This window comes from Diabrotica undecimpunctata, chromosome 9, assembly GCF_040954645.1.
Source record: "Diabrotica undecimpunctata isolate CICGRU chromosome 9, icDiaUnde3, whole genome shotgun sequence".
NCBI lineage: Eukaryota > Metazoa > Arthropoda > Insecta > Coleoptera > Chrysomelidae > Diabrotica > Diabrotica undecimpunctata.
Genome location: NC_092811.1, coordinates 24,620,686 through 24,635,280, shown reverse-complemented (window position 1 = coordinate 24,635,280; position 14,595 = coordinate 24,620,686). Strand labels below are relative to the sequence as shown.

Here is a 14,595-nt window from a genome sequence, read left to right as displayed (position 1 = left end):
CATCAAATAGCAAAAAACAGAGAAGAGCGTAGATCTCAATGGTGAGCCTTTGTACAGGAGTGAATGCACAGGATAAAGAAGAAGATTTGAATTCATTTACCTAGGTAAATAATGTATCTAGTTTTTGTGTCTGGTAAAATTTTAAGCTAAGGAAAATCGTAATATAACAAAAAATTTTTCATAACAATTTTTTATTGATTTTTTCATTTATGCTGTACATTTCTTAGTAACATTTTATCAATACTAATTGTAAATAATTAGTTATATACACTTACAATTCTAGGGATTTTCAACCATATTACATAATTTACATATATTTAATCTGTACTAATTGCATATAACTAGTTAAATATATTTATTAAACAACCTTACAAACAGTGTGTCCACAGCATCGATTACAATAGACTACAAGCCCATGGGATATTTTTAATGGCTCATTTGTCCCAGCATAAATCACATATACAACAATACTACAATATGTAATAACAACTGTAGAAACTATGCAGCCAATTCCTATCGGTACACAAAGCACGGGGGTTCAAATTAAGGGTGGCCCCTTAGATTTTCCACCCCTGTCCCAGCCAAAATGTATAAATGCCGAAACTTTGTGAACCGAAAATGGGGAAAAAGTAAAAAAGTAACTTGACAATTTGTTTTTTTTTCGAAGGTTTTCGACAACTATGTTTTCTTCATCCTTCTTGAATATTTTTCTCTCAATAATTATTTTAAGCGATATATTAAATCAATGAGATGTTATTAAAACCCAAATACCCTACGGATGCAAAGAAAGGTACAACATTTAGGGGTCTTAAACTTAAACAAACAAAAAATAATATAAACCCACATACTCTATGACAGCAAAATCAAGTGTACAAGACTATTTAAGCACAGAAAAGGTATTAAAATATAAATACTGAAAGTTCTGACAATTAAAACTTATTTAAACTTAAAGCATATTCAGAATTAATACAAGTTAAAGCTGGAGTTCCACAAGGAAGTGTCCTGCGGCCAATGCTATACCAGCTATATACCAGGGATATCCCATCATTGAACCTAACATAATTGCGTCATTTGCATACGACACATGCATTTTAGCAGTCGGAAAAAACCATGAGGAAGCAACAATCATGCTATAAAATGCTGTTGAACAAATTAACATCTGGACCAGGCGATGGAGTATCAAACTGAATGAAACAAAATCTATTAATGTCAATTTTACTAATAAAAGATAACAACAAATTCCAGTCAATATAAATACAAACCATATAGGTACCCCATACAAATACGGCAAAATATTTGGCTATGACATTAGATTCAAAGCTACGCTGGAAAGCGAATACATATTAAAAAAAAATAAATAAATAGAAATTAAATTTAGAAAGATGTACTGGTTGATGGGGAAAAAATCCACTGTGTATATTTACTTACAACAATTTTTTATTGTATAAGCAAGTCCATAAACCAATATTAATGGCATCTCTATCGTGATATTTAAAACTCTTAAAAAGTCCAGATTATATATATATATATATATATATATATATATATATATATATATATATATATATATATATATATATATATATATATATATGTATATATATATATATATATATATATATATATATATATATATATATTAATTTTATACATATATACTCACAAAAAGCTATGATTTATTTAATATAGATATGAATTATTATTGACTGTTTTTATACATATTTAATTCAATTTTAAAATGACTATAATACATAAAACATAGAAAGGATATACTTAATTAATTTAACTGTATCCTCCAGAGGGTCATGTGCAGGTTCGTTAATATTTGAAGAAGAAGTACTAGGTCTAATATCATCAATATTAGTATTGTTCATTGTTTTACCTGATCTTGGCGTAAAATAATCCTCAATTCTACGTCTTTTCATTTTTAAATAATGAATTAAGTAATTTTACAGATTTCTCAATATGTATTGTTAAATTGCTATCATAGATCACTATTTTATTTGTATTCACTAACGTATCAAACAGAGCTAATGCAACAACAATATTCACTTTTATATTTATTATAGATAGATTATAAAATGTACCCCACAGTCTCAACAATTATATTACATATTTAAATTACAAACAACCAATTCGTAGACACAACTGAAGATAAGAAATACCTAATACAAAATAATAATGTGCTGATTTCGTGCGAAAAGTCATCTCATGACATTGAATGAGCAATAATGTGTGGGCGGTAATTCTATCTCATCGATAATCGAACGATTCTCTGGCATAAATGACAAATTGACAAAATTTGAAAATCGCGTAACTCTGAATTCGTGAAAGTCGGGGTAGCGTTAGTCGAGGTATTGCTGTATTCAGAATTGTTGATTTTTATGATTTTTAAAGAGCAATGTAAAAAGGCTTCCGCAAAAATCTACACTTACCCCTAGAATAAGGAATTTTGTTAACAGCAAACGCAAAAATACTGGTATACCAAACACAATGTTTTTTGGAAACACAATGCTTAATAATGGTGCGGATATCGTTAATAGCTTTGCGCAATGCTTTCAAAATATTTACAGAGCAAATGATGATGATTTAATACAGCCCATCTTAGAGTATGAGAAAACAGTGAGTCTAAATTCTTGTAATGTATCTATTGAAATCATATTTGAAAAATTAGCCAATTTGGACATTTATAAGGGCTCAGGGCCAGATGGAATTCCACCCATACTATTAAAAAAATGTAGATGTACTTTAACCCATCCCTTGTATTTTCTGTTTTCTCATTCACTTAATTCAGGTATTTGTCCAAGTTTGTGGAAATCTAGTTTTATTGTTCCTATTCATAAATCAGGTGACAGGAGTAACATAGCTAACTACAGACCAATAAGCATTCTTTCTTCTATTCCTAAAATACTAGAGAGTATAATATGTGACTCTATTAAAACACCTTTATGCAATGTACTAATTGAAGAGCAACATGGTTTTCTTTCAGGTAGATCAACTTCGACAAATCTTTTACTTTTCACGCAATACATATCTGATGCTTTGGAAAGGAGACTACAGGTGGATGCTATTTATATAGATTTCTCCAAAGCATTTGACACTGTGAATCATAAATTGTTGTGTAACAAGCTTAAAACTATTGGATTTACAGGTAATCTGTATAACTGGTTATGTAGTTACCTAACTAGCAGAATACAACTTGTTAAAATTAAACACTTTCAATCTAGTGAGATCTCCGTAACATCTGGTGTTCCACAAGGAAGCCACTTAGGGCCTTTCCTTTTTAATATATTTGTTAATGACATTAAATCTCAAATTAACTCTAAATTTTTGCTATTTGCTGATGATTTAAAAATCTATAGAATTGTCGAAGACGTCTCAGATTGTGAAAAACTCCAAATTGATATTAACAAAATTATGGCATGGTGCAATTGGAACCAAATGAGCATTAATGTTGGAAAATGTCACTTTATTAGTTTCTGTAGAAGAATTAACAACCTTTCTTATAATTACAAATTAGCTGAAGAACCACTGAAGGCTGTCTCAACTATAAGAGATCTAGGTGTTCAATTAGATTCCAAACTAAATTTTTGCGCTCATTTTGATTATGTGAATAACCAGGCATTTAAAATGTTAGGCTTCATTATTAGAACCTCTAGATGTTTGCATAACATTAATTCCATCAGACTGATTTACATTTCCCTAGTAAGATCTGTTCTTGAGTATTGCTCAGTCGTTTGGTCACCCACTTATGAAGTCCATATAGCCAAGCTTGAAAAAGTCCAAAATAAATTCATTAGGTACTTAAGTTTTAAATTACACAAACCTTTAAGCGACCATTCCTACTCAGAAATTAGAAATACATTAAACCTTCCTAGGCTATCTTCCAGACGGATGTATGCTGATGTTTTGTTTCTTCATAAACTACTGAATTCAAAAATTAATTGCAATGATCTACTGTCTCTAATCGACTTTAATGTTCCCTCTAGAGTTACTAGAACATCTCATAATTTTGCAATTAAATTTCATCGCTCTAATTTTGGTAGGCATTCTCCACTGAGTAGAATCATTCTAAATGGAAATAGAATAGACTTTGATTTGTTGCTGTGCGCTTCGGAAAATGTCTGTAGAATGTGTTTAAAAAAAATTTTGTAATTTTATGTGATTTGTATTTGCTATGTGCTTTATATAATTTTAATATTTGTTTTTTTTTTCTATATGGCTGCATTGCCAATTCTTTTCATACATATTTGCTATATCTTTGTAATTATTGTATCACTAGATAATACTTGTAATACTTTGTGTATATATTGAATTGGGTGGTATCCCGTTAATAAATAAATAAAAAAAAAAATAAAATAAATGAGTTTGAAACATTTTAACTCTTGACTTCTTGGTTATAGGGTTGATGGGTTTTAAATTATTTTTTTTTTAGGATTATTTGATTAATATTTATTTTTGTTGGGGGGGGGCTGGTTACCATGCCCCCCTTGGATCCGCCACTGCATTTGATTGTGTATTAATAGTAGATAATTAACCCCTTTGTGTTTTTTATCACTTTGTAAATAAAAATATTGTTGCTGTACTAGGTCATTTTTTGCTCCTCAAAGGGTTAAGAGTACCTAACTAGTTGTAAAGTTATAGATAGGTATACATCCTGTATATCAGCTTTTTACTTAAAAAAATGCATGGTTAATAATATTTTGAATAAAATTGTGTCAATATCATGGACGTTCTATAGAGTTTACACTATAATTAACATTTTATCACTAATTGATACTAAGCAATAACAAAGTGCACAGTTTTAATGCAATTTGCATTATATTTGTCGATATCTCAACAATAGTAGTTAAGAAAACATGATACCCATTTTTCTTCTCTGGTTTTTGTTACAAATTACAAGTGGCGCTCGAATTTTAGCGGTTATTGGTAATCCTTCATATAGCCACCAACTTTTCTACAGACCTATATGGTTGGAACTCGCAAAAAGAGGCCACGACATAGTGCTCCTTACCACAGATCCCATGGCAGAAGTTCCAACCAATATCAAACAAATAGATTTGCACTTCACGTACGACATTAGACATAATAAGTACGACCTAGCAAAGAGAATGAGAGACTGTAATTTTAATATATTTACATTAATGAATAGTTTTCAGGAGATGTTTCACGATATTGTTGATAAGGAATTGTCATCTCCAGAGGTTCAAATTTTAATACGTAACAAAAATAAACATTTCGATCTACTTATAACAGAGTATTTACCAGCCACACTGACAGCATTTTCGGAGAGATTCAAATGTCCGTTCATTACGATATTTTCTACCGAAGTTGATAACTCTTACCACCAGGTATTAGGGAACATGCTAAATCCCGTTCTATATCCAGAACAAATGGCCCCTTACGAGATTAATCTTAATTTTGAACAAAGACTGTCTAGTACCTTGTATTGGCTCTATAACAGTTTTTATAAACAGTCTAGTTGGGACAGAATGGATGACGCCTTGCTGAAAAAACATTTTGGACCATTAGCACCATTGAAGGAAATTGTTAGAAATGTTAGTGTAGTGCTAGTAAATTCTCATCATGTTTTTAGTTCTAAACCCATGGGTCCTGGATTTATTAGAATAGGAGGTGGTTTACATGTAAGCCAGAAAAATGAATTACCAAAGGTATGTGTATTCTTTTTAATTTTGTTTTTTAACAATATTTTAAGACTTTAACAAACTCAGGACACGCATATATTCAAATTATTTATCGTGTTCATACAGAAGTCAAACAATATCCTTGAAATCTACAATTTAAAATATGTTTTCTGAAGAGTATACACCATGACAATGTAAATTTATGTCAATACGATTTAACTTCTATCTTTTATAAGAAGTAATTGGTTTTTAAATCCATATAAGAACCGTATTCTTCTTTTTCTTAGCCTTCTATTGTCCATTTTTGGATATAGGCCTGTCCCAACTCCTTCCAAAGATTATCCTTAGCAATATTTTGTTGTGTAAGCAATTTGGTCCAGCTATTTTTTTGATGTCATCTACCCATCTCATCTATGGTCTTCCTCTTGATCGTCTACTCTAATGTTGTATTGTTGCGTTTTAATGTTGGTCCTTTTTTCTAGCAGTATGGCCTGCAAAACTCCATTTGAGTTTGGCAATTTTTGTTGCTATATCCTCGACTTTTGTTTTTGATCTTATCCAACCAATCCTCTTTATATCCAATAGTCGTATAACCTTCATTGTCCTTTTCGTGGCCCTTTCTGCTATGACCAGTATGTTCATATTTTCCTTAGTCGGTTTTCCTTAGTTAAATTATTTTGTCCTTATTGTTTTCCTCTTTTTTCCTATAGATTTCTCTGCTTCTTCTATAATAGTTCTTTCTATGGAGTGCCATTACTGATCTACATCTTTATTTTCATTTTCATTTATTTCCAACACCTGAAACATATTTCTTATTTCTAGTTGATATTGTCTTTCCTTATCTTCTTCTTCCAACTTTGCCACGTTCCCGATCTTTGTGTTGTAATTCTTGTTCTGAGCTTAACCTTCACGAGAAAATTGTCCGTGTCGCTATCTGGCCCTCATAATTCTTACGGTTATGCTTATACTGCTATAATATCTCCCATCAAATATTACATGATCTGTTTTATTACCTGTTTTTCCACCGTTTGATCTCTGTGTTGCCTTGTTTTTGGTTCTTCATGGTTTTTTTTTTAACAAACTGGGTGCTTTTGATGACTAAGTTGCTGCCTGTCGCTTAATCAATCAATCGTGATCCATTATCATTTGTAATAGTAACAGTTTTAAGGAGATTCTGTGTTTAGTTGATTTAGAGTTACGGAATTAATTTTTATTATCGTCTGATTGTTCTTTAGTTGAAGCATACATTGAGAATATAGTTAAAATAGACCATTTACCTCTAAATCTTATAATTTAGATTCATTCCTTTATTAACTGGTTTAAAGTTAAATAGCTCTGATTGCAGCCTTTTATTTTTAACAAAGTCATAGCTTTTTCATATCGAGTTTCCTATCCAGACTTCTCTATGCATATTGTTCCAAACCCTGTCCATCTCATTTCCTGAATGGCTGTTAGATAATACAATATCTTTTGTCTGTAGCTTTCGTCGCATGTTTTGATAATCTTTTCTATTCCAAGGCAATAATATTCGTTTCGTAGCATTGGTGTTTTCCCTGTATGAATCGATGTTCCGTAGCAAAAGCTCCCTTTTTGGAGGACCATGTCTGCCTTCCTCGTCTGACCCTGCCCCTGCATCCACTGGGATTGGTAATCAAATCTCCAGCAAGAGTAATCAGATATCCGGGGTTTACCTGTGTAGGAGAGACGAGAAATGATAACTAGAAACAGCATCTTATAATTTGCATTACTACTCCTTTGAATCCCATCTCTAAATAACACTAAATTTTTTATTTGCAGTGTTTTAATTTAGAATATTTCTTTTTAGGATATTAAAACATTTTTAGATTCGGCAGTCGAAGGTTTAATATATTTCAGCTTAGGCACTAACGTAAGGAGTAGAAATATTCAACATAATATTTTAAATAAATTTTTAAATGTATTCGGACATCTACCTTACAAAATTCTGTGGAAATTAGATGCTGATATCCCAGATATACCCACTAATGTTAAAATTTTTAAATGGGTGCCCCAACAAGATGTTTTAAGTAAGTATTACTATTGGTTTGTTCCAAGAAATCACAAATGAATACACAGATGAAAGTTGTGTAAGAGTTTGAAATACTTTTTTTGTCATGTATGTATAATTTATAAATTTTGTAGAGCATAAAAATGTGAAGTTATTTATAACCCAATGTGGAGCTCAATCCATGGAAGAATCCATACTTGCAGAAGTGCTCCTCTTGGCCATACCGTTTGTTAGCGATCAAAAAATGAATTCTCAAAAAATCGTTAACAGAGGATTGGGTATAGAAATTGACAGAACAACTATGACAGATCAGATTTTGTATGAATCTATTATGGAACTGATAAACAACGAAAGGTAAAATAAATAATAACCTTAATATAATATTGAATAATTAAACGCATAGACATATACTACAAGATAGACTGATCGTTGCAATACCAGCCCGTTTCCCCAGTACGACAGAGAAAGCTGACGCCAAGAATTCCTTGCACGCATTTCTAATTTGCCATGTTTATCGACCACGTGACCTAAATGACCAATGGGAAGGTCACGTGGTCGATAAATCCGACCCATTAAACAGAGATGCAGGAACTGCTTTGCATCAATTATCAATTTACCCACGTTAGGTATTCCCAAATATCCGAACTGTAATGGAGGCCATCCGGCATTTTCACAAAAATGCCCACACCGAAGAACCTAACCAAAAGACACAAAACACAACGCGTACATACTTCCAAACAAATCCCCTCATACGACCTATACTCGGACATGAAATCCCTAATTAACTTCACATCCATGATCCTATTTAATCTCTTTAAATCTTTCCTCTTACTCCTCTTTTAATCTCCTTAAAAGAGGAGTGACACAATCCGTTATTTAAACCAATGTCCAATTCACTGTATGGGTATGCCATATCTACCTCTTGCTATAACAATTTCGTAAACCAAACCTTCACTCAACTCCGCACATAAACACACAAAAACTACACACATTCATTCATACATACTCTTATCATTTACCCACGCATACACTTTATCATCCACACAAGCTCACAAACCAATAAACATACAAACACCAGTGAGCACCCTGTACACTCCTTAAGAGTGGCAATTCAAAATCACAAGGACAGGGGGAGATTGGTTTTCTGTAGTTTCTCAATCTCATTGTACGACGATACCTGATCCTAGGTGAGGACATAGCCACAACTATCCTCCACAAAGGTAATAAATCCTTCTGACATTACTGCTTTGTAGCCACTACGTAGCCTGGGGAGAGCGGCAGCATATACGGATTGACGTTTCCCTTTTTCTTCTTTCTGTGCCACTCCTATCGGAGATTGGAAATCATCAAGGCTATCCTGACCCTGTTTACAGCTGACCTAAAGAGTTCATTGGTGGTACAGCCAAACCACTCTCTCAAATTAGGCAGCCATGACATTCTTCTACGGCCTGGATTCCGTTTTCCTTCTATTTTTCCTTGCATTATATTTTAAAGTAATGCGTATTTATGTCCTCTCATCACGTGACCCAAATATTCGAGTTTTCTTCGTTTGATCGTTGACAAAATTTCTGGGTCTTTTCCTATCCTTCGCATTATTTCAAAATTTGTAACTCTTTCAACCCAACTTATCTTCAGCATTCGACGTTAGCACCACATCTCGAAACTTTCAATAGTTTTTATATTGTTCTGCTTGAGAGTCCAGGACTCTACACCGTATAATAGCGTGTTAAATACGTAGCCCCTTAGCATTCTTAATCGGAGAGGGATGCTTATATCTCTGTTGCAGAAGAATTTCCTCATCTTTATGAAAGTGGCCTTGGCAATTTCGATATGTCTTTTTATTTCATTGTTTTGGTCTCCAGTTTCGTTTATTGAGGTACCCAAGTATTTGTAACTTGATACTTTTTCAATTTTAATGCCGTTTATATTAATATGTGTTGGTTGTATCATGTTCTTACTGAATACCATATACTTAGTTTTTTTGATATTGATACTTATGTCATAATTGTTGCAGGCAATATTTATATTTATAAGTCATCGTTGTAATTCCTCTACTATTCTTGCAACTAGTACAGTGTTGTCTGAGTATCGAATATTATTTACAACCTCTCCATTGATTACGATTCCTTCGTTTGCTTGCAAAAGGGTTTCCTGGCAGATGCTTTCACTATAAACATTAAATAGCATCGGTGACAAAATGCATCCCTGTCGTACTCCTCTACGTATTTCTATTGCTTGTGATATCTTATTTTCTATTTTGATATTTTCTGATTCCAATATAGATTGAGAATTATTCGCAGATCTTTATTATCTATGTCCTTTCTTTCAAGAATGTCTTTTAGCTTATCACGGCGTACTCTGTCAAAGGCTTTTTCAAAATCGATAAAACATGCATGTACTACGTTTCCCTTAAGAAACTTCATCCTTGAAGAGGCAACAAGGTAAAAACATCAAGGTCTCACTCTCACTGCTTTGCGTCAGTTTTCTCTGTCGCACTGGGGGAACGCGACTGTATTGTAGCAGTCACATTATCCTTTTTTTTTTTAATAAATTGATATTTGTTTTAGTTACAAGCGAAGAGTCAAAAAAACAGCAATTCTTCTTAAAGATGAACCAATGTCTGGTTTAGAGAAGGCGATATGGTGGATCGAATATGTCATCAGACATAAAGGAGCAAAACATCTTTGGCATCCAAACTTAGATTTACCTCTTTACAAGTATTTCTTATTAGATGTGTTTGGATTTCTGTTGTTAGTCATTTTTGTCTTAAGTTATATGATATACATGGTCTGTAACTTTTTGAGAAAAAAGTTCGTGAGCAGCAGTAAAGATATTGTGAAAGCTAAAAAATGTTAATTGTTTAATATAAACGACGTAAAGATATATTCAGACAATCGAAATTAAATCTTATTGAATGACAGATATATATTTTATTTGCCACTTTAGAAGAATATGACTAGTAAACCCCTTGCAAATATCGTGCTTACCAGTAGAAACCCCAATAAATAAAAAAAGATCAAAGTGTAAACTAAGAATATCAGTATTCGCTCCGTGCGTGACTGACGCGACATCTACCTCCTTCATCTGACAGTTTTGGACCTCCCAATTTGAGGTTAAACATATCTAAAATAGATACGAAATTGACAACTATTAATAATTAGTTTTTTAATTATATTTTTTTAGTTTATGTACAAAATAAATTTAGTATTAAAAACTGGGTTTCTAAAAATTCATCAACTTTATCTTTTCAACCCCAAACGGAAAATAAAGGGAAAAATCTAGTACTGGCAAATAAAGTTTTTGCATGTGGATATGTAATAACAATAATAGTAAAAATTATTATATAAAAGCTAAAGTCATCTGGCAGGCTGAAGTTAGCTTGAAGCCTTATGAAATATCATTTAAGGTAAACTATTTAAAATTTTTCCTATTTCAAAATTTTGCTATTATTAGCACAATTAAATACGCAATATGTATTTGCACCCATTTTTGATAAAATTTATGCGTAAAAAGATCCAAAAGGTCCAATTTTGTCATATTTCGCCGCTACGCACGCTGGCATCGTTTCAAGGTACCCCTACCATGGCCACGCACGGTGCGAATAGATAGTATCCTTAGTACAACTCCACATAGCATGGAAACTGGTACAATCAATAGGGGAGAGTGTTACGATAACTAATACACTGTGATAACCAAATCTTAAATTTCCAAAAAAAAAGGATAAAAATTATATAAATATTAGATATAATAAAAGATATATTAAATATATCGTTAAATAAATGGATGAAACTTTCCGAGAGCGATAAATTACTCTATGTTACACCAGAAGCTAAAATAGAATAGAATAGAAATATGCTTTATTGTCACTGAAAATTGTACGATTTTATGGAGAAAGCTTACAAAAGTAAAAAAAAACGGGTGTGGCAGTCCAGTGGGACTGCCGGTAGAAGTTATACTTCTATACACGCGTTCGCCGTTACAAATTTATATGGGAGTCAATCTGCACAATCATTACATATTTAATGCTATAGGTAAGAGAGAGCAGAAAGAGAAAAAGAATTAGGTATATAGGTATATGGTGCATCGTTTGCTGTATATAAACATTTGATTTGTAATAGGAGTATAGTAAATAAAGGATTGTGTCAATATTTTAATGAAAATATATATTTTTATTTTCATATATGTATAAAAGGAGTTGAACGCAAAAAAATTTTTTACACATACTCTGCAGTAAAATTCATTGTTTATTTTGTTATTATTATAAAAATTACAATACAATACACTGCAACATAATTCAATATAATAATACAATACAAATTAAAATGCAATATTCATAAGTACTTAAAACTGCCAATATACATAACTTACTTTACGAAGATAAAAATAAAAAACCAACAACTCGGATTATGTTGTAAATTTTCATTTTATTTTAAAATTTAGCATTTTTGCATATATTACATATATTTAATAACATCAACGTGAGGTTTTTAAATATTTCAAAAATAAAAAAAGGAAATTCATATTGGAATTCGAACTCACGTACACCAGCGTATGAACCAAACACGTAAAAGATTTGCCAATTAGACATGTTACTAACGGATTTCAAAATTGACAGTTGTCTGCCATACAGTGATTATTTTGAAATACAAAAGCCTAAAATAATGATGAACATTTAATAAATAATACAAAACATATCACATAAATAATAATATATTATATTATATTATATATAATATTATATATAATATATTTATAATATTAAATATATATACAAAAGGAACATTTTTATTCTGGAGAGAGGAAGAGAGAGTAAATATATCTTATGTCTCTCTCTTACTCATTATCTTACATATGTAATGGTTTCACAGATTCACTCCCGTGCAAATATCCAACGCCGACCGCGCGTATAAAAGTATAACTTCAATAACAATTAACATTACATAAATCGTCAATATCATAAAATTAAAGATAATAAAATATACAGTACATTCCAAAATTTAACTAAAATGCAAATTGCATAATAAAATTTTACGAATAAGTTTAAAATGCTGCATGTGATACCCAAATATATAATAATAATATAATATAATTATAAATATACACTCATGGACAAAAATATCGAATATTTTGGAATTTTATAATTTTTGTTTTTTCAAAATAACTTCTGGTCAATCAAGTCATTAATTGTGAAATAGGGTTTATTTTAACAATGTTTAATGAACGATTTTAAGTTTTTATGCGGAGAAAATTGCAAAAAAAAATAAATGCTTAATATTAGGTAAATAAGGTTATTTTACTCTAAACTTAAATGCTATTTAAAACTGCCTAAACAAGTGTTTTTAACTAAAAGAATTGCATGATCAGTAACGAGTATTCCCGCTCTAGCTCTTATTACTGCTTGCATCCTTCTCGGCATGCTTGCAAGTAAATTTTGGACATATCCTTGGGAAGTTGCATTCCATTTATCCTGTGCAGCAAGCCGAAACTGCTCTATCGTATTCGGAACGAAATTTCTTTGTCGTATGCTGCATTTTAGGTGGTCCCACATGTACGCTATTGGATTTAAATCCGGGCTAAACGGTGGCCAATCCAATCTTCAAATTTGGACCTCATTAAGATAATTACGCAATACGGCAGTGACATGTGGTCTAGCATTAACGTGCATTAACATGAATTATTCATATCCAATGTAACCAACATATGGCAAAACATGATCTTGCATTATGTTTTAAACGTAAGAGTCACCAATCATCCGTCCAATCACTTCTACGAGTGCGGTGTGTCCCTCCCAACTAATATCTTCCTAAAGAATTATGCCACCACCTCCAAAACTAACGGTCTAAGCGAGATTGCAGCCAGCGAATCGTTCTCCAACTCTTCTGTAGACGTGGTTTTTACCATCTGGCTTACATAATAGGATTCTGGTTTCATCAATAACAAGAACATTTTTCCAGTTGTCGACATTTTACTCAATATGTGGTATTGCAAATTCTAAACGACGAGCTTTATCATTGTGGAGAAGTCGTGGAACTTGGTTGGGGCGTCTGAGCTTTAAGTTTACTTCTTTTAATCTTTGTCTAACTGTTTCTGAGCTCACATTAACTTGTCTAACATTTAAGAGCTCATTTCTGAGGTGCATCGATGTCAATGAACGATGTCGAATAGAATTAAAAACCAAAAACGGGCCATCACTTGCGGTTGTGCACCTTGGACGTCCTTGACTAGGCCTTCGTACAAAATTTTCTGTTTCGCGGTACCTTTTTAAAGTATTCGAAACTGTCGATTGACTTCTCCTGAGACGTAGTGCGATATCTTTTTGTGCATATCCTTCCTCGTACATAATTACAATCTTTGCTCCTTGGGCTTCGTCGCAGTGTCAAATTGGTGGGATACTTATTTGAAACTTGGTAAATCAGAACAATATTTAATTAAACAATATATTAAACGAAAAATAACCGAATTCGTATGATTTTTCCTTGCGTAAAAAAGGTTTTTTATGATAAAATGTACGAATGACACTAAACGCTGAATAAACGTCAAAATAAACGTCCAAATATTTCAAACCAGTTGAATACATCAACCTACTATATAAGTATCATAAGAATTCAAAAACAAATTAAAAAAAAAGTGACTACAAAAAAAAATTAGAAAATTCCAAAATATTCGATATTTTTGTCCATGAGTGTATAATTATAAATAAATATAATAATAAATATATAATTATTAAAATACTTTAATTGCTTGTACCTAAACGTACTATAATTTCTTAGTTATTCGTTAAGAAACTCTTCCACTGAATAATAATGGTCTTTATGACTTTTATGTCTCTCAATAATTTTGGATAGGACCGGTAGTAAGGCAATATGTCTATAGTCGTAGATATTAGATTTTTCATTATCCTTATGAAGAGGAATAATAATGGCT

General features: G+C 31.8%; 1 protein-coding gene across 1 annotated transcript; it reads left to right on the top strand.

Moving 5' to 3' along the window:
- The first annotated feature begins 4,829 nt into the window (after positions 1–4,829).
- LOC140451541 (UDP-glucosyltransferase 2-like) lies at positions 4,830–10,552 on the top strand. The gene is made up of 4 exons (XM_072545406.1): positions 4,830–5,672; positions 7,471–7,690; positions 7,806–8,025; positions 10,239–10,552. Exons 1-4 carry the CDS (start codon positions 4,860–4,862, stop codon positions 10,525–10,527), a joined length of 1,542 nt encoding a protein of 513 aa, XP_072401507.1. The 5' UTR covers positions 4,830–4,859; the 3' UTR covers positions 10,528–10,552.
- Positions 10,553–14,595: the final 4,043 nt, after the last annotated feature.

Bases quoted from the DNA above. Each gene is read 5' to 3' on its own strand.
- LOC140451541 (XM_072545406.1), top strand. From the start codon at position 4,860: ATGATACCCATTTTTCTTCTCTGGTTTTTGTTACAAATTACAAGTGGC. The intron at 5,673-7,470 runs GTATGTGTATTC...ATTTCTTTTTAG, and splicing joins AGAAAAATGAATTACCAAAG to GATATTAAAACATTTTTAGA. The intron at 7,691-7,805 runs GTAAGTATTACT...TAAATTTTGTAG, and splicing joins GCCCCAACAAGATGTTTTAA to AGCATAAAAATGTGAAGTTA.